The following is a 25,966-nucleotide window of genomic DNA, read 5'->3' on the forward strand; positions in this document are numbered from 1 at the left end:
AGATGCCAGCTGTCTTCTGTCTGGACTCCATTTTGTCCCTTCTGGCACCATGCTGAACCAAATCTTTGCTATACACACACATAGTTGGGTGTTAATATTCTTATAACTGCCCCTCAGGATCATGGGAGTAGTCTGATCACTAACAACTGCTGCTGCCCAGTAATTACCCTTCAAGTATTTCTCCACCCCATCACCATTAGAACTATCTGTTCTCTTCTGCTGATGTAGCTGTTGATCTCTGAAAGGGATGGCTGCATCTTGGTCTGGTGTCTCAGCTGTGGGTATTTCACCTTGAGTGACTCTGCTAGGAGTTCTACTGGAGGCGGAGACCATCTTGTTTGGGTTTCTGATCCTACATGTTGATAGGCAGGAACTCCGAGATTGACAGATAATCCTCCTGCCCCGGCTCCGCCTCCAACTGCCTCTGTATTGCTGTCAGCTTTGCTGACACTCACAAACCCTCTCTCCACATTGAGGTGTGGGTCCAAGAGGGGGACATTGAATATTAAAAACCACTCACTTTTCAAAACAAAACAGCATAGGGGGCGGGGAAATCTATGGTAGTAACCACAGAATGCAGGATAATTATCAAAGCCATGAGCATTAGTAGGATTTTCTTACTCATCATTTAACTCTCCAAATCCTGTTCAGTTCAGTGCTGTGATACCCATCAAGTTGGGTTTACTGTAAATTTCCAGCTAAAGCAAATGGACAGTGCCTGAGGCCACAGTACACTGTTCATATATCATTTGTCAAATGTTGACAGGAAGTAAAAGGCAGCCAACACTTATTACTGTTTTCTATCCACTGTGTAGCAATCATTCCTCTTAATAGCAGGGGGAATCTGCCATGCTTACCTTTACTAAAAATTGCTTTGACACTATGAATACCCCTTAGCTCCCATTCCTCAGACTAACTGAAGCAACTGACAATGGCCAACAGGGACAATAATTGTCCAAGCAGTAATCCCAGAGGCATGTTTTCTGCACATTTGCATACATGAATCTCAGTCTGAAGACGAAATTACAGAAAAGACATAGTTGACCGTAGAACTGTGGAGAGTCATCCTTTCATTAGCATGGGAAGTGGCTTCACCTTATCTGAGACAAAGACCTTGTTTGATTGAACGTTGCTTCAATTTAACAGACCCTTACCATTTTAACTCTTGTTCTGACCTGTTGAGAGTCAGATTAATAGAAGGAACAGGCACGTGAATTTCTGTTTAAAATATGCCCATCCCAGTTCCTAAAGTGCTTGTTCATACGACTTTTCAAAATAAAATACTCCTTCCTAGATGGTCTCTGCCCACCAGAAAAAAGGCTGCTTATTTTAGAATGTGAGCAGGGAGTCATTTGAGATACCTTCAGGTTAATTCCCCTGATGAGATTCTCCTTCTGGGATAAACAGGAGGGAAGTTTGCCTACTTGCACAAGACGTAGGAGCGTTAGAGCAATTAAATGGATCCATTCTTGAATAAGTCCTGCAGATGTACTTCATGTTCTTTATATGAATGCAGATTAAAGTAACATATTATTTGACTCCTTTCCATTCTAGTGCAGTGGTGTAGAAGGTCTGTGTCCCTTGAACTGCCAGGATGATGTAAGTTGCCAGGATTTCTTTACTGGGTTTAGATATATAATCTGATGATCCATGGTTATGCTATCTAACAACACTGCCTTCGCTCATGTAGCACTTCATTCATTTAGCGCTGTAAAATCCCTGTGAGATATATACTTATATTGTTTTGGGATTTTTTGCTTGTTTTGATTACTTTTTTAAAATATGAGAAAAGTAAAGCTTAAGGATGGTAAATTTCAATGGTTAGAATGTCAGACTAGGATCTGGGAGGCCAAGATCACTCTATGAATATTTTGTTTGAGCTGGAACTGAACTCAGGTCCCACCCTCTTGGCAGAACACCCCAGAATTTGTGTTTGAAGTGCCTGATCAAGGTATTAAGCAATTGGAAATGGCAGACAGGCAGCAACAATCTCTGTGGATTGCATGAGAATTGGAAGGACTTTAATTGAACTGTTTGAACGGATTTAAAAATCCTAGTAAGTGCAGATCACCCTGACGGCAAGTCACCAGTGTTTTGGTTTATATTTCCTGACTTCCACCTGTTTTAACCTTTGACCTTTGACCTGAAGGCCAGTGCTTTACAGGAACCCAGTTTGCATTCTAGTGAATCCGTATTAATTTGTTAGCGTTAAAATCTATACATTAAACGATATAAGAGATTTAATATGTTGATATTTTATGCACTTAAATATGCTATGTACTATGTTACCAAAAGTATTAGGGAGGCTTCAGGAGGAGGGTTACCTATCTATAGCCCTGATCAGGTCCCTGGCAACTATGGGGAAAGACTTGGATAGTCTTACTGTATAGGACAGAGACCTGCATACTAGGCAATATTGCCTTAATAAAGCTGAAATCCCTTCCTAAATCTTGTATCTTTTTCCTTTTTACTGCATCAGACTCTAAACTGCTTCCTTATTGACAACAACGGCTTCATTCTTGTTTCTAAGGTCTCCAAACAGGTAAGAATGGCTGAATGAATGAACTAAGCACAGAGTGACTTACATAGCAGACATTGGTGGGTCTAGATCAGGGGTAGGGAACCTGCGGCTCTCCAGATGTTCAGGAACTACAATTCCCATCAGCCTCTGTCAGCATGGCCAATTGGCCATGCTGGTAGGGGCTGATGGGAATTGTAGTTCCTGAACATCTGGAGAGCCGCAGGTTCCCTACCTCTGGTCTAGATAGAAAGAAAAGAAGCAGAGTTGAGGTCTGCAGCTTTAAAAAAAATAAGTTAAAGGAATCCATGCCCCAGCCACATTTCAGTCTTTGGGTAACCCGCTTATAAGAGTTGAGCAGGAATTTGCAACCAGGTGTTCCATATTTAAGTCTAGCACTCTATCCAGTGTACCACACTAGCACAGTATCTAGGTCACACACAATGCATGGGGGTCCCTCGTAACTATTAATGCTTTAGTTAGACAATACCCAATAAGTGCCTGCTAAATTTTAACAACCGCAGTTTCTAAGGCAATTACAGTAGCACTGGAAGCACTACCTGAAGGAAGAACTGGATTTATGCCTGTATTTATCCCTGTAGCAATATGGGAGCTATCCCATCATTGAGGACAATCCTGTATCCAAATCCCTTTGGATAAATGATTGGCAGACAGGCAAGGAAAAAGAATGATGCAGTCTCAAGATGAGATGGGGAAGAAACAGCCTAAATCTACCATGTAGTTAATAGCAGCTGCTGAGGGAGTTTCTTAATGTGCGGCTGTCCTTGGTGCAGTTAATACAGTCATATTCTGCCCCAGTCATCTGGATCCAGGCTCATTCCATGGTATTTGATCTGCCACCATCTGCGTTCCTTCTTGTATCATCTTTAAGATGGTTTTGAGTTCTGCCCTGCATTGATTTGGCAGCAGTTCTTGTTCCTTTCTGTGTGGCATTTTTCAATTGCTACCTAATATTTGGCATATGCTTTAAGGTACTTCAACTGCAAATAGCAAGGGAAAGAGTCTCAGCATTGCTCAATCTCGTCAGATCGCAAAAGCTAAGCAGGGTCTGTGCTTGGACACAAGACCTCCAAGAAAGACGACAGAGGAAGGCAATGGCAAGCCACTTCTGCTTCGTATTTGCTTTGAAAGCCCCTTTCTGGGGTTGCCGTAAATGGGCTGCAGTTTGACAGCATTTTACACTATACAAACACCAACTTCAAATAGGGGAGCTGATTTAGAAAAAAAATGTGGTAGCTCTTTACATCTCTGTAAGCTCCACAGTTTGCACTTAAAACATCATCACCTTTATTCTTACCTTCTTCATCCTTCAGAAAGGCTGGTATATCTTCTGAGTCACCCAGTTCTCTCCTCTACCTAGTTTTATTTCCAACACCTTGCTTTGTACCTGCCAAGTGGCAATTTTCCCAGCAGTGACCTGGATATGTGTGTAGGTCACACCAACTCATTCTGTTTCAGCGAAATAAAGCAACCAAAGAGCAGGAAGAATAGCTGCAGTTACTTAAGCAAAGCAGCGTGTTTGCAGCTGGGCTCACAATCCAATTCAGTTGGATTACTCTGGTTTGAAGTGACAAGATTAAATCCAACCTGACACCAATCAGCTCTGTTTTTCAAAAGTGCTATTGAAAGGATGGATGGTTCCTCTCAGTGTCTGGTACATCTAAATGTCCTCTCTTGGTCGGACCCCTGCCAATCCAGGTTTTTGTCTTTGGCATAATGTGAAAAGAGTTTTTTGGGCTTCAGCCAACCATCGATAAGGTGCTCGTGATAAGGGCTTTATGTGTGGATGCCCTTGAAGGCTGCATAGGCTCCTTTGATCTCACTGCTAATAACAGCTGTAGAATATATCTTGCAGTAGCTTGTTGCCATCATAGTTGAATGGAACCTCAAGTTTCAGAGGCAGTATAGCTCTGGGGGCCAGTTGTAGATGAACAACAGATAGTGGGCAACCTGTTTCATGCCCTGTTTGTTAGCTTCCGGGGGAAATCAAGTACAGGAACAGACATGTGATCCAGCAATGCTGTTATCTTCCTCACTATGAGATAGTAATCAACTTCAATATCAGTTCTCCCAATTATAATACCCTGTTCCACACTCTTCCTTGCTCCCTGATTCTCTTGTTTTGCAGACTTATCTAATTGTTGTTACTGAAATATGGAGCAGGCATAACAAAAAAAAGTTTTTAATTTTTTAAAAAGGACATTCTTCAGAGCCTGCAGCTGGTGTGGTGGTGTTTTCTAACATGGAAAACTGAAGCTGCCTACAGCAGTAAACATGTTGCCAGCCTCCTTCGTAAATATTCGTGTGGGCTAAAACATTTTAAAGGAGGGTGGATCATAACCATGCTTTGGAATGCAATTAATCTCTCTGTCATTATTGTCTGTATATAGCACATACATTGTTTTGACAGTCTTTACCATAGTAGATTCTCAGTGTCATTCTCAGCAGAGTTAGATCTTTCTAATTTATTGAAGTCTATGATGTTAAAAGGGTAGAAGAGCTAGATTCAAATCCAGTGGCATCTTAAAGACCAGCAAGATTTTCAGGGCATAAGTGTTTGAAAATCAACGCTCCCTTTGTTAGATACTTGTGCTGTTGAAAACTTATATCCCTAAAACCTTGTTGACCTTTAAAGTGCTCCTGGGCTCAAATCAAGCTCTTCTATTTAAGATGTCAGTGTAAATTCCCAAATAGTAGATTGCAAAATGAGAAAGAGTGACTTGTCTCATTCCACCCTCTGAGTTCATTGCTGAAATGATAAATGGGCTTGGTGGTTCCCAGCTCAATATCCTGCATTCTAATCCTAAACACTGAAGCAAATCCCACTCGGTTCAGTGGGAGCTACTGCCTCATAAATATACAACCTTTACTACGGTGCTGTACTATCTGTCACACTTTTCAAAACAGCATTATAGCCCTCCAGAACAACACCTGATTATAGCAAGGACTTCTTTTATAAAAGCAACCAGAAAGCCCTTCACTGGATTAATCGCAGTAATAAAAAAGCTGAAGAGGTTTATGGCTAATAGTTTGTGGGGTTTTTTTTTAAACCTCATTCCTTTTCATTTCTCCCTGTGATTGCAGACTGGAAAATTTTTTGGAGAAGTGGATGGCTCTGTTATGACCCAGCTCCTTAACATGGGAATGTTCAAACAGTAAGTGGCAGCATCTCCTCCTTATTGATCTTCTTCCAGAGAGGAGGCTAGTAGAATGAAAATGTCCTCATGAGAATTATTACAGCTGAACATGAAAAGAAAGTATGAAGAATTAATACTGGGAAAGAGAATGTCCCTCACCTGTTAGGGACAGTTCACATGATAGATTTTTTTTTCGCAGCTGGAAAAAAACCAACTATTCCCTAGGTTTATGCTCTCAAATGATACAGATGACATGTGAACATCATGGGTATAGGTCAACCACAGTTCCTGTGATTTCTTTAGTTGGAATTTCTGCTGAGTATGGGTTGGATCCTGTGACTTCCTTATGCTAAGCTGGATTATATGACTCTCTTCAGCCAAGTTGTCATAAAAGGGAGAAAGACTTCATCCAATGGAGAGTTACTAATTTTTATCAAGGAAGACTTCCTCTGATGGAGGAAAACTTCATAGAATGGAGTCGTAGGATCCTACCTAATGGAAAGAATCACACCCCTATATTCACACATTCCATGTGAGCAGATATCCATGTGTTATATTTTCCTGCTCTGGTTCTGAAAATGTGCATCGAGAAATGGCAAGCCAGGGATGATAAGGCATATCTTCATGATGCAGAAGCTGTCAGAAGTTAGGTCCCTTCCTTCGGCTACTAGAGTAGCATGGACACCATTTCCCTGTGCTGTCTTCTGAGCTGTTCATATTTCTGACTTTGATCATAGTAGCCCAGATCTAGATGGGGAGACCCTGACTTGAAGGACATGAAAATCTCAGGGTTTGCCTCTGGTATCTTGATGGGCTAGTTTGTGCAGTTGGAATTTGGCCAGAGGTAATAAAGATGTTTTGAGTTTTGACTAGCTAGGGAAAGTTGCTATGATGTTTTCCAGCTGACAGATGCATGTTGCAGGACTTTGGGGTGAATAAAAATAGTTTTCAGGGTTGCTCAAGTAAGTTACATATACAACCTTCACGTTCCCTGGAGCATACTGTGAAGGCAGTAAGAAATATCTTTCTCAAATACAACTTAGTCAATCAAACATCATGGGGGATTAGATCTCACTGTGAAACATCCAAACACAAACTGGGTTAAATTATTAGAACAAGAGTGTATACCAGTTTCATATGAAGATAGGTCTGGGCCAAAATCCATGCAGGACACCTAGATGTGATTGTGCACATGTTAAGAAACAAATCATAGTTCAGGACCATAACACATGTGGCACTGGGAACTCTGTGATAGGATCATCTCAGCATTGGCTGCCCTGCAGGGCACCAATTAAGATCAGGATTGCAACAAAGAAGGTTTAACTCTTCCTTCCATGCATGGTTTCGCTAGTCAAAATTGCACATATAATCCTAGTGTTATTATTAACTATAGGAAGAGGAAAGGATGGGCAAAGAAAGGGTGCCTGTCTCTCTTTTCCTCTCCAAGGTTAACAATAGTATACCAGGGAAGAAGGGCAGCTTCTATTAGCAAAACAATGCAGAGATGGAGGGTTGAAATCTTTTCTTCCCCCAAAACTAAAGCCCCTGTCTGAATCAGGCTGCCATATGGAAGTTTTTTGGGGGGAAGATCCAGTTGCAGATATCCCAACATCATTTTTGATTTGACACTCAGTAGTAGAATACATGCTTTGTCAAGTAGAATGTCCCAGATTCAGTCCCCAGCAGCTGTAATTGGAAGCTCTCCAGTAGTAGAGCTGGGGAAATGTTCTGAAAGCATGTTGGTTGAACCAATCATCTCTCTCTATAAAATAGTTTCATATATTCAAGATTTTTTTTCTATGATCCTATTTTTTCAAGATCCTATTTTCTATGTTTCTGTTTTTGTAGGGTGAAAATGTTTGATTACCAAGCCATGTGTAAAACGCACCACCACCACCATAGCGGTGCTCGTCCTCTTCTCAGTGTAAGTATCTTCATTTGTACGATATACACGAAGAAACATGTAACAAATCAGAACAGCAGTCATCATCTGCTTTCTAAGCCCAAGGGACCAGACCATCCAGTGCTGTGTTATCATTCCTGTGTCTGGAGTCCAGGAGAGGATCACAGGAGGGTGGGAAAACTTTTGTTTCACTTCTGATGAACTTTGGCAAAGACAGGAGGGCTTCATCCTAGTCCCTTCCTTTACTTTGAGCCCAAGGGCTTTGGTATACTGTTAGATGATTTTGGAAAGGCAGAAATGGAAACTAGTATTTCTTCATGCTACACAAACATATAAGTGGAGTCGAGAGACTCAAGCAGGGGAGTCATTCCCTTTTAGAGTGGGGAATTATTGAGAGCAGACTCTCGGCTTAGCTGCTTAGCAAAAGGCCAGGCAAGCTCACGATCTTGGTTTCCTATGTTTACAAAAATCAGCTTTTTAAAGAAATTTGCCAGGAAAGTGAATAAAATTTAACAATTTTGTTAAGGGATAATAAGGGTACACAAACATGCAATAATCAAAACCGCAGAACACACACACGGTCCTAAGATATAAGCAGTGTTGAGTGGATAGATCTGGAATAGATGAGGGAATTAGGGAGTAAGGATTATAGTCACCTGATCTTGGAATGAAATGGTCCAATGAACAGAGCTGAGTGGCCCATGGTAAAAGAACAACATTTGTGGAACAATATCACAGACAGAAAGGTTCCAGAAATAGTGAACAAGTGCCACTGGGAGAGGGGTCTCCTTATAGAGAAAAAGAGACCCTTCGGGTTATGTCTTTAATCCCCCAGAACAAAGAGAAGTCCTGTTTTTCCAGGGAAAGACAAGAGACAGCCATCAACCTTAATGTTAGGGTCATTAATCTAATGAGTTGAAATATTAGCTTGATGGTCCAAGCTTGGGCATGCCTGAAAAGGGAAAAATAGCTAATAGAATTACAGCTATAGAACAATGATAACGCAAATGAAGCAGTTGTTAAAGAGGTTAGTCAGAGGAAGAAACATTGAGTTAAGAAGCACTGGGCAGAAGTACTGAGGGCAAACATATTAACAAGTCCTTTGTCTGCAAAGGTGAATGGTCCAGGGCTGGAGATGGGAAAACTCATCAGGGAAGGGTCATTTTGCTCTCTTTAGAAAGGATGTGTGATAGGTGCTTTGCATGGCAGATGTGGATGAGGGCAAGTTCAGACTAGTTTTTACTGTGTCCTTGTGAGTACACTGAGTCAATGCAGAGAGTGGGCTCCCCATTTTGACACTGCAATTCTAGGTACCCCAAGGGTTGGCAGAATGGGTAGAGGCATCAGTATCTTAAAGCAGAGCCCCTTCCCACCATACCATGGGTTGGTCTGGTAACAGGATTGTGAAAGAATTTAATGCAGGGGGCTGGCACTTTCTTTTGTATGAATTGACCTGGTTTTCCAGGGCTTATTCTGGGACTGTTTCATGCTCTTTTTAGTGGACAAATGACAGCATGTATAAATTAATTCAGGGAAAAATGTAAAGTGATGGGAAAATGTATTCTCCCCCCATTTTTATATGTATCTGTTACATCTTTGCTTTATAGATGTGATAAATTCCAGATTAATCTGACACTATACTATTGGACTGTGTGAAATCATAACCAAACTTTCCAGGCTGGTAGCTCAGCATGGAAAATTCAGATATTTCTATAACAGCAGGGAAATTTCAATTTATATTTCCTATAAGTGGTCAGAATAGGATTTGCTGATTAGAGTTGGATTAACTGATAGGGGTTTTTGTGGCTGAATGATTTGAATTGGATTACTCTATTAAAAGGACATTAACTAAGTATGGAAAGGTTCACTAGTTAGAATTGCACATATAATTTACATTTGTGAAACCTGGACAGTTCTTAACTCCTACTTGCTGTTTCCTGAGGTTTAAATAAGAACTGGATAAGCTAGGTTACAATGCATATAATGACTACAATAGGTCTTAAACCTGGTATCTTGATGACGAGAGGCAAAGATTTAGCCTCCTGCCAAAGCAAACATAAGAGCCCTCCTGAATTTTTTTAACAATCCATTTAATTCAACATCCTGCCTCCCACAGTGGCCAATCATTTGCCTATAAGGTCCACAGGAGGAATACAGTTGCCAAATCCTCCTCCTGTTCCTGATCTCAGCTGGTGTTCCCCTTTAGCCACCAGGGCTAATGGACCTGTCCTACATGAAGTTATGTAATCCTTTTCCAACACCATTTTAACTTAATGACTTTCACTACAACCAGTAGCAGAGAGTTCCACAAGTTAGTTATAGATGGGTAGCTATCTTAGACTGTAATAACAAAATGAAACAGTATTTCAGTGATATTAAAGAGTCACAAAAGTTATTCCAGCATAAGCCTTCAGGAGTCAGAACTCACTTCTTTAGGCACAACTACTTTAAGTGAGCACTTCATCTGTTCAAGAAGTTTTTCTTCTGATGAAGTGAGTTGTATGCATGAACGCTCATGCTGAAATAAATTTTGTTGGTCTTTGAGATGCCTATTCATGCGTGGTTTTATGTTATAAATTGATTGTGCATTGTAAAATTGTAAGTTCTGAACTTATTGTCAATCATCTTTATTGGGTGGAACAGGAAGGAAAGGTTCTCTTCCCCCATTTTTTTTATACCATGTCTAATTTTATAGGCATATCTAAACCTAATATCAAGAAAAGTTGCAGGGAAGGTGTTCCATTTAGTTGATCGCTAGCAGGATACCCGTGCTTCGCTACGCATACTTCATCACAGCCTCTCTATGAATTTCAGGGTGATATTCAGCATACTTCTTTACAGCCTGTTTGTGAACTTTGGGGTTACATGCAGCATATTTCCTCACAGCCTGTCTGTGGACTGACGGGTTGGTTTTCACATATTTTGCAGCAACTTCCTGTAGTTGTCTTTTTCTAATGCAGTGTGTAAATTGCTTTCTGCGTTTAATTCCTCTTCTCCCTTTAGCGGTTTCAGCAGAAGGAACAGGTTCGTATGCATTGAGGAGGGCAGTGTTAGAATACAGTTGGCGCACCATTGGATCAATCATGCTTGTTGTTTGGTGGGCATTTTACAAGACTTGCCGATGCGCCAAATGAAGGTTAGAGCTTCAAAGTGCCCTTCATTAAAATGTCCTGTGAAACAAAGCTATATATGTAAACGCGAAATACCACTAACTGACTGTCTGACTGACTCATCAGAAGAACTCAAAAACCATCAAAAATACCATGTTGAAGGGCATGAAACTCGTGGTATTTAACTGTCACCCTTACAATGTTTGTGCAGATGGCCAGAGTTGAACAGTAAATATCTAATAAGTCGAGTGGAAGTGAATATTTTGGAAAATCCTTTCTTAGTGAATACCTGAAGCACATAACAAACCGGTGAAAATGCTGGGGGGAAGAATTAGGACTAATAAAAGGAAACACTTCTTCACGCAACGTGTGATTGGTGTTTGGAATATGCTACCACAGGAGGTGGTGACGGCCACTAACCTGGATAGCTTTAAAAGGGGCTTGGACAGATTTATGGAGGAGAAGTCGATTTATGGCTACCAATCTTGATCCTCTTTGATCTGCGATTGCAAATGCCTTAACAGACCAGGTGATCGGGAGCAACAGCCGCAGAAGGCCATTGCGTTCACATCCTACAAGTGAGCTCCCAAAGGCACCTGGTGGGCCACTGCGAGTAGCAGAGAGCTGGACTAGATGGACTTTGGTCTGATCCAGCTGGCTTGTTCTTATGTTCTTATGATGTGCCAAATTTCAACTTTGTAGTTTTGGTGGTTTTTGAGTTCTTTTGATGAGTCAGTCAGTCAATCAGTGTGTGGTTTTTCACGTTTATATATATAGATTGTAGTTGCCCTCATCTATACCCTGTCAAACGCTTTTTGGAAACCCAAGTATACAGTGTCTCTCAGGTCACCCATCGACATGATTGTGGATGCTTTCAAAGCATTTAAAGAAGCTGGTGACACAGAACTTCCCTTTTCAGTAGCCATGTTGATCTCTTTTCAGCAAGGTACATTTTTGGGTGTATTTAACAGTTATGTCTTCAATAGTGCATCCTGCCAATTTACCCAAGTTAGACATTAAGCTAAGCAGATGTAGTTTTCAAAGTCCGTTCCAGATCCCTTTTAAAAATCTGTGTGGCATTGGATATTTTCTAATCCTTATGCAAAGAGAGACTGCAGTTTATTGTCGAAGACTTTCACAGCCAGAATCAGTGGGTGTTGTGTGGTTTCTGGGCTGTATTGCTGTGTTCTAGTAGCATTTTCTTCTGACGTTTCACCTGCATCTGTGGCTGGCATCTTCACAGGATCTAGATTGCAGGGACTGCAATTAATGACACAGCATATATTTTGTTAGAAGATCCTGGTGATTAATTAGTTTTGGCACCTCTATCCATCCTCCTTTGAAAAATTGGGTCAGGAATAGGTATCTATCTAACAGCTTGTTGTCTTGTTAGATAGTACAACTGAAACTACACACTGTATTCCAAATGTTCTGTGCAAGGGCACTGTGATACCACCTGTTTTATTTTCAGTCCCTTTCTTAGCAATAATCCCCATGGCTTTTTTGTCTTTGCTTGTTAACTACTCTGGCATTTTTGAAATTTTGATGGTATCTTTCCTGATCTGTGGCACATGTTCTATCAAAACTTCAATAAGTGTAGATTTAAATAGCTTCCAAACATCCTGAAGAGATTTATTTGACTCTTTTCTTCTGACTAATCCGCTCCTTTTCCGCTTTTGAAAGCTGGGGCCATGTTGTGCTGTTGGGGTAATTTGCTATTTGCACGAATGCTGAATTCAATAACACTTGTAGTCCTTCTTCCCAGCTGGTTCAACATAATTGCCCCAGATCCTGAACATCACTTTGTGGAAGTCCAGGGTCATGTCTTCACTTGTTGGTCTCATGACTCATGGTTCCAAGGAGCAGTCATTCATGGTATTTAAAAATGTTTTGCTTTTGTCAGGACTCGAACATGCTTATACCTACTTAGTATGAAAGCAGTTGGTCGCCCTTTTTTAACAACATTTTCTGCTTCAGTCACCTCACTCATTTTGTTTTCTGTTTCAAGATCACATTCATATTTTGAGTCTGGGGAGTAAGTTCTGACTGTAGAAATGATGTGCACTCTATTGTCTAAGGCACAGCATGACTTGAAATAGATGCACTCTGTTGATGCTTGGGTGCCCTCTCCCATCAGAAAATGGAAGCATCCAGAGTACCATAGGCCCAGTGATGGGATCTAACCAGATCAATCACCGATCCCCCCTGCCGCCGCTGCTGCCCCCGCCACCATCCACTTACCTGGCTGCTGCGACCCTGGCCCCCCTTTCCGATGTTGGACGGGGGGAGGCGAGGGAAGGCGACAGCTTTGGGGAAGACCTGCTGGAGCACCAGCAGGACAGGTCACCCTGGCAGGCTGCAGGGATGGCCTGCCCTGCTGGCATTCCGGCAGGCCTCCCGGCCTTCCCCCGAAGGCCCCATGCCATGGCACCACCCCAGGGTGGCCGCTGATCAGGCTGCGTGCCTCTGGGCCAGTGTCCCAATCTGCAGCCATCCTGGGTTGGTGCAATGGTGGGATTCAGCCGGTTAGCTACTGGTTTGGAAGAACTGGTGCGAACCGGCTGAATCGCACCTCTGCATAGGCTCATTATGCATGGAGCACTTCCAGTGTCTTCGCAGTGGGGTCTCCTTGCATTCCTCCTTGCATTTCCTTGTTTACACTGTGATCAGTTGTACAAAAGTTCTCAGGTCAGGCTCTTTGGGCAGAGCAGCAACAAATGGCATACCTGGTTTTTAGAGCAGACTCATTTCACTCCACCTTGTGCCAGGGTGACAATTTTCCCCCTCAGATGTGCCTTTTTCCACAACAGGTTTAAAATGTTTCACCATTCAAGTTTTAAAATCCAAACATTCAAATCAGGCTATTAAAATAATGGCTGAAAAACTTAAGACTTAAAAAATATATAGAATATATATTTTACATTTTTTGTCATAGAGTAGGATCGTAAAAGCAGCAGCATTCATCATTAATTCATTCATGAATTTTATTCATCTTTATTCTGCTGTGTTTGTGGTTTGGCGATTTTAAATAACTTATTTTCGTAGGGTGCTTTTGAAATCTCTATGCATCCTTGAGCACATATACACAATCATCTCATACATTTAAAAATAAATATATTCCTGGGACATGAACGGAAACAGGATACATTTAAAAAGAGAGAGAGATGGCCTGAGGCTATGAAGAGAAATGGGACATTATGTTAACTAAAAATAATATATTAAATCTCTGTTTTTTTCTCATCCAAGGCTTTCTGGCTTCTTAGCGGCACTCTTCATTGGTACAAATCTGGAAGTTAGATCTAAATTAGCTACACTCTTATGTCCATTCAACCTACCTGGCCTGTACTCTGCTCTTTCCCTAATTAAATACATCTACACAGTACTGAACTGTGCGGTTTAGTTAAGACAACAGGGCCATCTTAACATCATTATGGGCCCTGGGCAAGGCAGTGTTTGAGATACATACACATACATGCACATGTGGTTGCAGAGGTGAACTAGCCAATGTCTACTTGTCATAAAAATTAACATTAATATTCTTCATTATCTGTAGTAAAACGCATGTTAAATATGCATTTTCCAATAACAAATATTTATAGTTTAGTTTAGTATAATGTTTATTTATTGACAGCAAGTCACAACATACATAGATTAGCATGGGGTCCCTATGCTTGGGGAGCCCCCAGGACAACTTCCCAGCATGCCCATGCATTAAGATGGCCCTGTCAAACAGAATCCTTCTTTTCTCTGATATCTTACATAAGAGGAGATTGAAACCCAGATTGTGCAGCAGAGCAAAAGTGGAATAACAGGAAGCAAAGCATTTGATTTTCCTTGGTTTGGGAAGGGAAGAGGAATCCGGATGAAGTCGCAGGCTAGCCTTCTGATTCAATGGAGACATGGTGACAAGAAGTCCCTTGATATAAAGAAAACCTCAAAATAAGAAAAGGGAGGGACAGCTTGGAGTGGGAGGAGAAAGAGGTTTGTTAGAGGTGGGCAGTTTCCCTCTCACAGGTGGAACATCATATGAGAGGAGAAAATATCATCCCTTAGTGCCTGGTGTCACTGGGGCCTCCTTTGCTAGGTAGGGATGTTCCAAAGATAGGGAGGCATTCTATCCAAAGCACCTTGATAGCACTGAAATACTTTGATTAAATGTGGTGATGGTTGGATTAAAATGTGGTGTGGTACATGGTTGGGTTAAAATCTCTCTGAGGTTCCACTGTGTCATTGAGTACAATAAATACCTAATTCTGGTTGCATTTGTTTGAAAGCACAGCAGGCTTACAAATATTTTAAATAAATAAAATATCTATCTCTTTGTCTGTTAATCTCTCTCTTGAGGCTTACCACTGTTCTGCCTGTTCTGTCCCTGCCTGTTTTCCTGCCAACTTGGTTCTTTTTATTTTGTTAATGGATCAAATGAGTTATCACTATCTTTCTGGCACTGGCATACATGAAATCGCCTTACAGGGGTTGGCCTCATTTCTCCAGGGCTAGGGACAGAGAGTGGAGCAAGGGGAGAAGATATCATTACGACTCCCATTAGTGTATGGCATTCCACAAGGGGCAATCCTCTTCCCAATTCTATTTAGCATATATGCACTCTTGCCCGATTGATCTATAGTTGGGGCTGGGATATCACCAATATATATATTTTTTATAAAATCATGACCAGAAGTCACTTTTTCTCTGTCTTCTGCAAAAGCTTCCAGGTTCCTTAGTAGTGCCGAATCAGGTACTCACAAAGCAGTTTTCTGTTCACCTATAATTTGAAATGAAAACATTTTATTTCTATCATTGAAATATAAATGTTTTCTAAAATTTTAGATCTACGAATAGCTTCATTTCCTTCCTCCTTGAAACTACTGAGGCTGTTGAGAGCCGGTCAAGTAATTATATCTTGAAAGTCGCTTGTGTATTTCTGATAAACTTGCTGACCCTTCCAGAGAGAAGGTTTAGAATTATTTTTGATAATAAGTCTGTTTTTATTACTAGGGTGCGTTTGTACGTATTTATACTGTTTCCGACATTCTTCTTCCTAATTGTGTAATTGGCTAGGGAACAGAGCTGGAATTATGTGCAGAATTTTCCTCTCCTCTGATTTTTATCTTTTTTTTTTCAACAGCCAATTTATGCCTTCTTGGCAGCAGTAAAATGGCTGATAACAGACTTCCTCATGTAAGTACAAAACTTGGGTTTCTGGAAGAGACGATATCAGCAAAACTATAGCCGTAAACTTTAATGAGTTTAATTGGCAGATTAAAGAGTTAATTTGGGCCAATTTCAATAGATGGTGCTGTAAGTTAAAGGCCTGTTTATTTTGTTTATATGTGTGTGTGGGTAATAAGGGATGAAAAAGGAAGTATTCAGAATGTCCTTTCTTGTAAAAAGCTTTTGTTTATTAAATGTTTATACTTCCTTCACTGTTTCAGCGGAACATCAAAACTGACATTTAAAAAATATGGAACTATATTTAAACACAATTGATTCATCCATTACAAGACAGGGGATTTATCCACTTAAAAAATTCTGAGTGACAGTCCTAACAGAGACACAAGTCTTTGGGGAGACCTCCAACATGTAGACCAATGTTAGTTTATAAATTATTATTAATGAATGCTGCTAGAACACGGCCATACAGCCCAGAAACCATGCAGCACCCAAAATTATTATTTGAAAAAAACCCAAAATGGCCTGCAGGAGAGGATTAATGTCAGGAATAAAGTGTATAGCTCAGTGGTGGCGAACCTTTGGCACTCCAGATGTTATGGACTACAATTACATACATACATACATACATACATACATACATACATACATACATACATACATACATACATACATACATACATACATACATACATACATAAGCCTTTATTGGCATAGTCAGAAAGAGTTACATAAATCGGGAACAATTGCATGAATACATGATAGATAAAAGGCCCCACGGGGAGCACAACAAATACGTTCTACTGGGAACTCTCAACTATCTCCGCAATGAAATTGGCGATCTCTTCACAAAGACTGGGGTCCGAGTTGTTTAACAATAGAGATAACCTAGTCAGATCAGGCAGCCCAGATTGAAAGAAAAAAAATGTAAGTTGGTATATTTAGATCTGATGTTATCACATCGGTGCAGTGCAAGAGTTGGTGAGTCAGGGTTTCAACCACATTAAGTTTGCAACTGCATAACCTTGCAAATTTATCTAAATTGCTGAACCTACCCTTTAATAGGGCAGAGGGCATAACGACTACAATTCCCATCAGCCCCTGCCAGCATGGCCAATTGGCCATGCTGGCAGGGGCTGATGAGAATTGTAGTCCATAACATCTGGAGTGCCAAAGGCTCGCCACCACGGGTATAGCTCTTCACTCCTATTCCCTTCCCCCTGCCATGAAGGTATAAAGTTATAAAGGTATAAAGGTATAAAGTTTTAAAGGGCTCTGGCCACATTTGAAGCTAAAGAGTTCTGTTGGAGAGAGTATCATTCTAGGATCAGAGGGAAGGTGCTTCTATTAATGTTAATTATTTACCCTCCTGTCTCCAAAAGACTCCTTAAGCTTCAAAGTGGGCAGAGCATTCTTTTACTAATATCCTCGAATGAAAATAAAACCAGAGCTGGGAATGTAGAATCAACAGTTTCCTCCCCAAACTCTCCCATGAAGCTTGGGGAGGGAGAGGTTGTTTTTGTTTTAAACGCTTCCGCATGGCACCACACTGTTCAGGGATAAAGGAGTAATCCTGTACAGGTTTTCTCAGAAATAAGTACCATGTCATTCAGCGGGGATTAATACCAGGAAATGTCCTTTGGGCTGCAACCTAAATAAGCAGTTCCCTGCTCAGCAGACACATAGGAACACTGCTACGGTGCTGGGCTTTGCAGGTTCATGTCTGGGTGAGGAAGGAGTTACATATCAAGCTCGAGAATTATTCTTGAAATATTGCCAGGGTAGAGGATCCCTACAGGCCCCCAACCTCTGTTTACATGAAGATACCTCTCTCCACGGAATCTGAGACTAGATGATGGATGGGAATGTCTTACAGAATGCCCAGCACCCTCACCAAACCAATTCCCAGGATTCTTTGGGGGAAAGCTATTTAGGTAAACCAACACAAGCTTGTACTGTAGAGTACAAGCTTGCCTTTCAGACTTACAGGGGATAGTGCAGTAGACAAAAAACTGGATTCAGAAGACGGCTGTTCAGATGGATCAATATCATTTTATTTTCTTTGTATATTTAATATATTTTTATCTGGCCTTAGCTCCAGAGAGCTCTGGGGGGCATATTTGATTCTCCTGTGCTCCATCAATGCAAGATCGGTTAAGAGGGAGCCTGGCCCAAGGTCATCTATTTAGCTTCATGACTGTTTGAAGGCTTGAAGCCAGGTCTCCCAAATCCTCTTTGACTGCTGCACTACAAGGCAAGAAGATGTTCTGCAAACAGTCTTGCTTAATCTTACCTGACTATCAGAATATTTGTTTACAAGCCTTCTCTGGGTAAAGTTGCCTTAGCGCAATAATGAAAATAAAGGAAGTGAGGAAAATAAAGGATTGGATCTTGAAGATACATTCCACTAACAATGTTTGAACGCAATAGAGCAGAGGTTGTCAACCTTTACCACCCAAAGAGCCATTTGGACCCGTTTTCCACAGCCTCGAAGATCTACCAAGCCGGAGAGTTCAGCCCCTCCACTCACCTTTCCTTCCAGTGCTGCTCTGGAGAGCTGGAGGGACACGCTCACGCTACCCTCCAAGCTCCAGGCCATGCGGAGCCGCAGTATAAGGCTGAAAGAGCCGCATGCAGCTCTGGAGCCGCGGGTTGCAGACCCCTGCAATAGAAACTCCTGCTGGTGCAAGGTATTCTTCTGCTAGCAAGATCTGAGGGATCCAAATAATTTTGAACTTATTGGTCCAAGATCATACAACAGGCTGTCCATAACAGGCCAAAAATGGACCCGAAGTGCTTTTACCATAAAACTGTTCCTTAGAGGATCCTTTTTAGATGACTTTGTTTTAATAATGTAAACACCCATATTGTAAGATACATGAGAAAGCATGCATCTTCAGTGAGAAACAGCTGTGTATTTTATTCACCTCATACAGCATGCACATATCTCATAAACACAAACATAAATACTCACGTTTATGTAAGCAAACAGCATCCCTGGATCACTCGAATTGCTTCTCTTAAGTTTGAATGAGTAGCTCTATCTGTTGAATGAAAAGGATGGGCTAGAGCAGGGGTGTCAAATTCATTTGTTACGAGGGCTGGATATGACATAAATGTGACTTGGCTGAGCTGGGCTCTGGGGAGGAGGGGGTGGCTGCCTCAGCTGACCCCAGAACAGCACTGTGGGGGGCTGGACTAGTGAGCACGCAGCAGGGTAGGGTGGCTGCCTGGAAAGGGCTTATGAAGCCTGCAAGCCAGCTGTGGCAACCCCCCTTCCTGCTCCTGATCTGGCCTGGCAAGCCCGCTGTGCTTGTGGGCCTCATAAACCCCCTCAAGGGACCAGATTCGCAGTTTGACACCTCTGGGCTAAAGGAGTAATAAACAGAGAAGAGAGAAATGTTGTTCTCATGATGAAATGCTGTTCCTCTGGCCGCTGCTGCCTGGCTTTTCTTGTTAATTGGGAGAAGGGAAATGAAGCAGGAAAGATCTGTACAAGAGTATAGGTGTCGCATCTGAAATCAATATGTCTGTTGGGCCCAGGCCGAAACGCTGGTTCCAGATACTCCTGCACTTGGGACAAGAGCCAGATTCCAAGACTTTTGTGGAGATTAACTTGCCAAGCACACTCCACAGCTGTGGCTATGCACCAAATACCAGCAATTCAACCTGTCTGAGCAGATGGCTTTCAAGGTGACCAAGAACACTTCCCTCACAGCCCCAAAGAGTACTGTTAATTACAGTCTCGCCACAAAGGTTACCAGTAATTTACTTTAAGTTTGAGATAATATAATCCACTCCGTTGAGAAAAAAAATGTAGGATCTTAATGAACAGCATTGTGGGTGAACAAAAAGGTAAGATCCCTGTTGGTTCCAAAGCTGGGTATTTTAGAGTGTGGCAGGTCACAAGGATTGCCTGCCTTTGACATTTCTGGGCTAAAATAAAATGTGTCTTCCTTTTCCTCTTTTGACAGATTCCTTTTAGAGTTTAACATATCTAGCTTCTGGCACTCCGACAACTTGGCAGATGGTAAGTATGGAGGAATTCATCCAGCCTCCAGCACAGAAATTTCGCAGCCACCAGGCTCGGATGAAGGAGTTACACAGTAATGCAATTTAGCATAGTGCAAAGGCATTCTCACACAATTGATATGGAGAATATGGCCTCCAGGTTCCATTTCACCTGTTTTCAAGAACCATGAGAATATATTGACAACTTCAATATCATTTGCTAAATCAGCTCATAAGTACATTGTGGAGTATGTTATCACACATTTCATCATTTCCATTCACCTACTACCTATAGCTATAGGTCAGGGGTAGGGAACCTTTAACACTCAAAGAGCCATTTGGACCCGATTTCCACGGGAAAAGAAAACACTTGGAGCCGCAAATAATTTTTGACATTTAAAATAAAGATAACACTATATATATATAGGGGTTTTTTTACCTTTTACTCCGCTCATTCTGAAGCGCATGGATGTGCCCGCCTCTGCCGCCTGCAGGGTGGGCAGAGATGAAAGCCAGCGGCTCGACCTGCGCCGGTCGCTGGGAAAGCACCCGCCCTGCTCCAACGGGGCGGGCGAGAGGGGAAGCCCGTGGCACGGCCCAGCCGATCGTGGGCAGTTGGTGCGCCCGCCCTGCTGCCTGCCGGGCGGGCAAGGATGGGGCCGGAGGCTCGGCTCATGGAGCCACAGTGCAAGGGCAGAAGAGCCGCATGCGGCTCTCGAGCCGCAGGTTCCCTACCCCTGCTATAGGTGTTTTGCTGAACATACAGGAAACACCTAAGTAACACCATGGTATTTTGCCTCATGGGTAACATACCACCTGTGGTGCATATCTATTCTGTGAATAAGTTGTAATTAGTTTGTGAGCTCTTAGAATGATGAGAATTCAGGCTTTCATTATTTAAAGGGTGGGATCCTTGTCCTCATGATGGTGAAGATATTTTTAAAACCTACAGGCCATATAACTGACAAAGGCAAAAACAGAAAGTTTTTAAAACTCCCAAATGGTGATGTCCAAAATATCATTAATTCTGAGTCCATTTTACGTTGCTGTTATTTTCCAGTTTGAGGGTTCACCACTTCAGAAAAAGAATCTCATACCACAAATGTAATATGTGAGATCTTCCTTTCCCCCAATCTCAGCAACCATAAGATTTATAAGAAAGTGGTTACTTACATGAGTTTGAAACACACAGACAACCTCTGCCTCTCTTATGCAGGGTATGCTTGCACTGAGCCTGAAGGCATTGCCCATTCTTTGGCCAAACTGTGAACAAGCTCAGATTGAAGCTTTCAGTCTCAAATGCTTTAGTCTTCAAGGCCCCTTCTGCACAGGCAGAATAATGCACTTTCAATCTACTTTCAATGCACTTTGAAGCTGGATTTTACTGTGCGGAATAGCAAAATCCACCTTCAAACAGTTGTGAATATGGATTGAATGTGCATTATTCTGCATGTGCGGAAAAGGCCCATGAAGATCAACACATATACCTCATGATGGCTTGCAAAAGTTAGAGCACAAATCTAATAGGATCACCAATAAAGACAATAGACAAACAAGACTATTTCTCGTGAAATAGCACTCAAGTTAATTGTAAGGCAGATACATTTTAAATTTAATGGGTGTGTTGTCTTTCTTCCCTGTAATTTCACTGCGTCATTTTCTTTGTTGTTCTTCATTTTCTGTTCTTCCCATTCATAAACCATCTATGTGTCTTCTCATTGTCATGGCGCTGCCATCTTGTGAACCTGTCACACTGGATCCATCTTCATCGCACCTTGTGCCATCTGTCCTGTGCAGCCAAGTCCGTTTTCCATCATGGTAAGGATTAGTACCATAATACAAGCAAAACGCGCTGTCTCCTGGGAGGAGGGACGGCTGTTAGAGATTTCGTTGAGGAATCCTGCTATGACCTTTCCCTCATCACACCTGTGCAATGCCTGGTTGTGACTATTCAGATGGGACCATCCAGCTGGAAGCAGAGATGTTATTATTGGTTTCATTATCATGCCCCTACTTACTACAAGATTAGTGAATTTCACTCTAAGTTTGCATTGCTTGCTTGATCAGCAGATGGCAGTCCAGCTGTGAGGCTGAACACAAAGGTACTCAGAGCTTTGGGGATGCAGTTGCTTGGATCCTACTATAATTATTTCTCATGGAAGGATTTCCATCAACACAGCATGACTTTCTTGCTTTCCTCCATCCTGCTGCAACCCAAATCCTCAGGAATAGCATGAGGGGGTGTGAGAAGGTTGCAGTAACAGGTGGGAATCGATGAGGGGGGGGGGGACGCTTCACTATGCCACTTGCAGGAATATTAGCAGGATCCAACCCAGTGGTGATATGTACACATACATTCTCTCTCTCCCCTTATCTGTTTTCTTGGCTGTCATATTGCTTCATGTTTGCTGAAAGCTAGCGTAGAGTTATGGCTAAGAATGTGAACTGGGATGTTCATGTTGTGCTCAGTCCCACATGTGCAGGCTGCCTGTGGGGACTAATGTTAAACGTTTGGACTGATTTTTCATTCTCCAGGGCACTCACCCCCTTTCCTCCCAGAGCCAAGGTTGGGAAGATTCCTGGCCAAATAGACATATGGAGAAGCTCTCACTCAGTTCTCTTTTCGCTGCCATGTTAAGAGGACTTCTGTTGAACTTTTGTGTCTGTTTGGCTGAGGTAAATTCTCTGAAGATTGCCTCAGCTTCTTTGACTGCTTGGTGAGGGTTGGCTTCTCAAAAGTCAGCATTCTTTTAGAAATGCTTCTCATGTGGGGCTAAAATGGCCATAAATGATGACCATGCTGTGTTCCTTTCGTATCTTGGAATATATTAGGCCGCCATTGTGCTGATTTGACTCCCGAGGCCCAGCATGTAAGATCTAGGCCTGTGGTGGCAAACCTTTGGCACTCCAGAAGTTATGGACTACAATTCCCATCAGCCAATTGGCCATGCTGGCAGGGGTTGATGGGAATTGTAGTCCATAACATCTGGAGTGCCGAAGGTTCACCACCACTGATAGGCTGAAGGCAGCCAAATATGAATGCTCCCTAGCTCCCATAAATATTGGGAAAGGAACTGTGAGTTCTATAGTTTCTATTGTTTTCGGACCTGGGGTCTGACACCATCTGACCATTTGGGCCATCCCAAGGGCCATCAAGTCCAACCCCCTGCAATGCAGGAGCACACAATCAAAGGGGCCCATCAATCTTTCCACCCTATGCTCTAGGAGGGAGGCGGTGAGTGCTCTGGAGAGTGAAAAAAAATCGTTCCAGAAGCCTGACATTTATTTCCACGGCTGGCCTGCACAGAAGACTACCAAATGAACATGTTACAGGTAAGTGCAATGTGGTTTTTCCAGATTCAGATATCACCAGGGCATGAACTGGGATGGTCTTAGGAGAGTAAACCAAGTCAGAGCAAGGATGAAGAAAACATCAGGGTTGCATTCAGATACCCAGAGGTATTGTTGACATGCATTATGGAACACTTGGTGAGATACAGAGTTTAAAAAAAGGTGTTGTTTACAATTCTCATTGCACCATCTGGCAGACATTTATTTCTGCTTTAATCCCAGGCAAGGGAGCTTGTGCTAAAACAGCCTGCTGTTTCCTTCATATTTGAAAGATTAGAACAGGGACTCTGCTTCATGGTTACGTTCTAGGGAAAGTCAGTGAAGAACGTTCTGATAAGCATGGCACAAAGAAAGACGTGAAAGGTTGTTTCTAGGCTGAATGCGGTTTCACAGGATGGTTGTGCAGAATCCACGCAGCTGTCTCGCACAAGTCCCACAAAAGCCTGATCCAGTTTGTCCCAAACCTGCTGTTTGAGTCCTGATACTATTTCTACAGTAAGAAGCAACAAGGAAAAGAATGTCCTTCCCTGGTATCACAGACTTGCTGCAATTTTTTTCAGCAGTTAAAAAAACATTAAAAGCATATTGTGTGAGCTTTTCAGTCACAAGTTTCACATCCAGCTTAGCAACTTTAGTGATAGCCACAAGCCGAGATTTGTTTAAAAATATCCAGACAACCACTTGGTATATTTCTTCCTCCTAGTGCCACTGTCTCTGGCATGCGTCTTTTCTACTCTGTGTTGTCATGGCACATGAATGAACGCCAACCAGCACTTCCTTTCTTCATCTGACCAAACAGGCAATAGACTTTGTCCCGTAGATTGGCAGGGTATTCTTCTGACTGTAGAGGATGTTTGCTGGCGAAGCAGCCAACACCATTATTATTCTCAAATGCAGACTTCAGGGATAATTGATGGCTGAGCAACCCACCGGTTCCCTGACTGACAGTTGATCCCCCCTGCATTCCGCCAAGCAAACAAATCTGCGTGTTATCTGGTCCACCATCAAAGCTGGATTCCTTATCTTGTCCTTCAGAATGCCGCAGAGTCACCTGTTTGTTTACAGGCAGCAAATTAAACTGCAGGCTTATTTTTGGCATTCCCTATTAATCACATTATCATCAGGACATAGTTTGCTTCTGTTTTATTCAAAGGTTTAAGATAGACTTTTCCTAGAACAGAATTTGTCACTCTTGTTTCTCTAAGTATAAAAATCAGGGCTATATTATCCATAAGGCTGACTTGGCTGAAGCCTGGGGCCCCGCAGGGACTAGAGGCCCGTCGGTTTTATTTCTTTGTTTGTTGAGGCACTATTACCAGCATTTTAGGACTTCATAAGTGTGTGTGTGTGTGTGTACATACACACATACACACAGCTTTAATGCCTCATTTCTTACCAGTTCCTTTTTTGTCAATATCTCTATCCCAATATTCAGACAAGGGTAATAAAAGGCAGGAGGTGTGTCATTTTGTATCTACTCTTCCACCTATTTTAGCCCATTTCTATTAAATTCTGATTGTTGTAAACTTCTCTCCTTACCTGGGGAATGTTATAGATGGCGAACCTTTTCAAGACCGAGTGCCCAAATTGCAACCCAAAACCCACTTATTTATCACAAAGTGCCAACATGGCAATTTAACCTGAATACTGAGGTTTTAGTTTAGAAAGAACGGGTGGCTCCAATGTGTGTTACTCAGGAGTAAGCTTGGTAGTAGTCAGTGGCTTTGCTTTGAAGCAACCATGCAACTCTTCCAATGGGTGAATCATGACCCTAGGAGGGTTTTCTCAGAAGCAAGCCCCATTGCCAGCGTCCGAGCTTCCTCCCAGGTAAAGGATCGCGCTTTAGTTCTTTGCATGAAAATCAGTGGGGTTTAACAGCAGTTAACAGGGTTACCTACACTGCTTCCACAGAACTAGGTCTTAGGTTTAATGCTAATAATCGAGCCCAGCAGCCCAGGTTAGCCTAGATGCGTGGGAGGGGGGCACTCTGTGCGTGCTCACAGAGAGGGCTCTGTGCGTGCTCACAGAGAGGGCTCTGAGTGCCACCTCTGGCACCCGTGCCATAGGTTCGCCACCACTGCCATATAGCCATATGCCAAACAAACAGTCATTATGTTAAAAAGTTGCAGGAGGTACTCAGCTGAGGTTTGTTTTGAGTCAGTGGAAAATGGAGGAGGCCAGTAGTTCCCTAGCACTGGGACTGTGATGTCATCCCACCTCCTTCCTTCTGAGCAATACAGTCTAGTCATGACCTTGATGGCATGTACGGGTGTTTCCACAAGCCATTGGGACCAGCTGCAGTGGGATGAAAGCTTGAAGTGCCAAGGGGGCCCGAAGTACTAGGGTCCCGGCAGTGGGTTAATACAGCCCTGGATAAAATAGAGGAAAGCCTCCCTATTCCAGTGTGGCTGTACAGATGTTCTCTTATAGAAACTAACCCCACCCCACCCCAAATGTGTGAAATAGTTTAAAAGCAGATGTCTTGTCTAATTGGACAAATGCAAGAAAGAGCACTTCATGTTGCACTGCTAACCTCAATATCCAAATAACTTTAATGAGTGATGAGCCTTTAGTTGTTGCTTTCTGTTAAGTCCCATTGACCATGAGAACACGGAGTATACGTGAGGAACAGAAACGGCTAGAAGCTTTCTCTGTCCGCTCTCTATTGCCCTTGCCCCAAACCATGTCCCTTCTATTTCAGTGGGACTTTTGTGGAGATCAAGATGGATTAGGCTCTGTAACA

General features: G+C 42.3%; 1 protein-coding gene across 4 annotated transcripts in view; it reads left to right on the forward strand.

Annotated features, from left to right (window-relative positions):
- Positions 1-25,966, forward strand: part of CACNA2D4 (calcium voltage-gated channel auxiliary subunit alpha2delta 4) — a 197,073-nt gene that overhangs the window by 164,399 nt on the left and 6,708 nt on the right. For 2 of the 4 annotated variants that reach the window (XM_048499810.1, XM_048499811.1), the window contains 7 exons: positions 1,555-1,599; positions 2,480-2,542; positions 5,624-5,694; positions 7,525-7,600; positions 15,818-15,870; positions 19,836-19,891; positions 21,670-21,690. In XM_048499810.1, coding sequence (XP_048355767.1) covers positions 1,555-1,599; positions 2,480-2,542; positions 5,624-5,694; positions 7,525-7,600; positions 15,818-15,870; positions 19,836-19,891; positions 21,670-21,690 — 385 coding nt within the window. Of the gene's footprint in view, positions 1-1,554; positions 1,600-2,479; positions 2,543-5,623; positions 5,695-7,524; positions 7,601-15,817; positions 15,875-19,835; positions 19,892-21,669; positions 21,691-25,966 lie in introns of those variants that run through there. The other 2 variants (XM_048499812.1, XM_048499813.1) reach the window with 2 other exon arrangements.

Source organism: Sphaerodactylus townsendi, linkage group LG06, assembly GCF_021028975.2.
Source record: "Sphaerodactylus townsendi isolate TG3544 linkage group LG06, MPM_Stown_v2.3, whole genome shotgun sequence".
Lineage (NCBI taxonomy): Eukaryota > Metazoa > Chordata > Lepidosauria > Squamata > Sphaerodactylidae > Sphaerodactylus > Sphaerodactylus townsendi.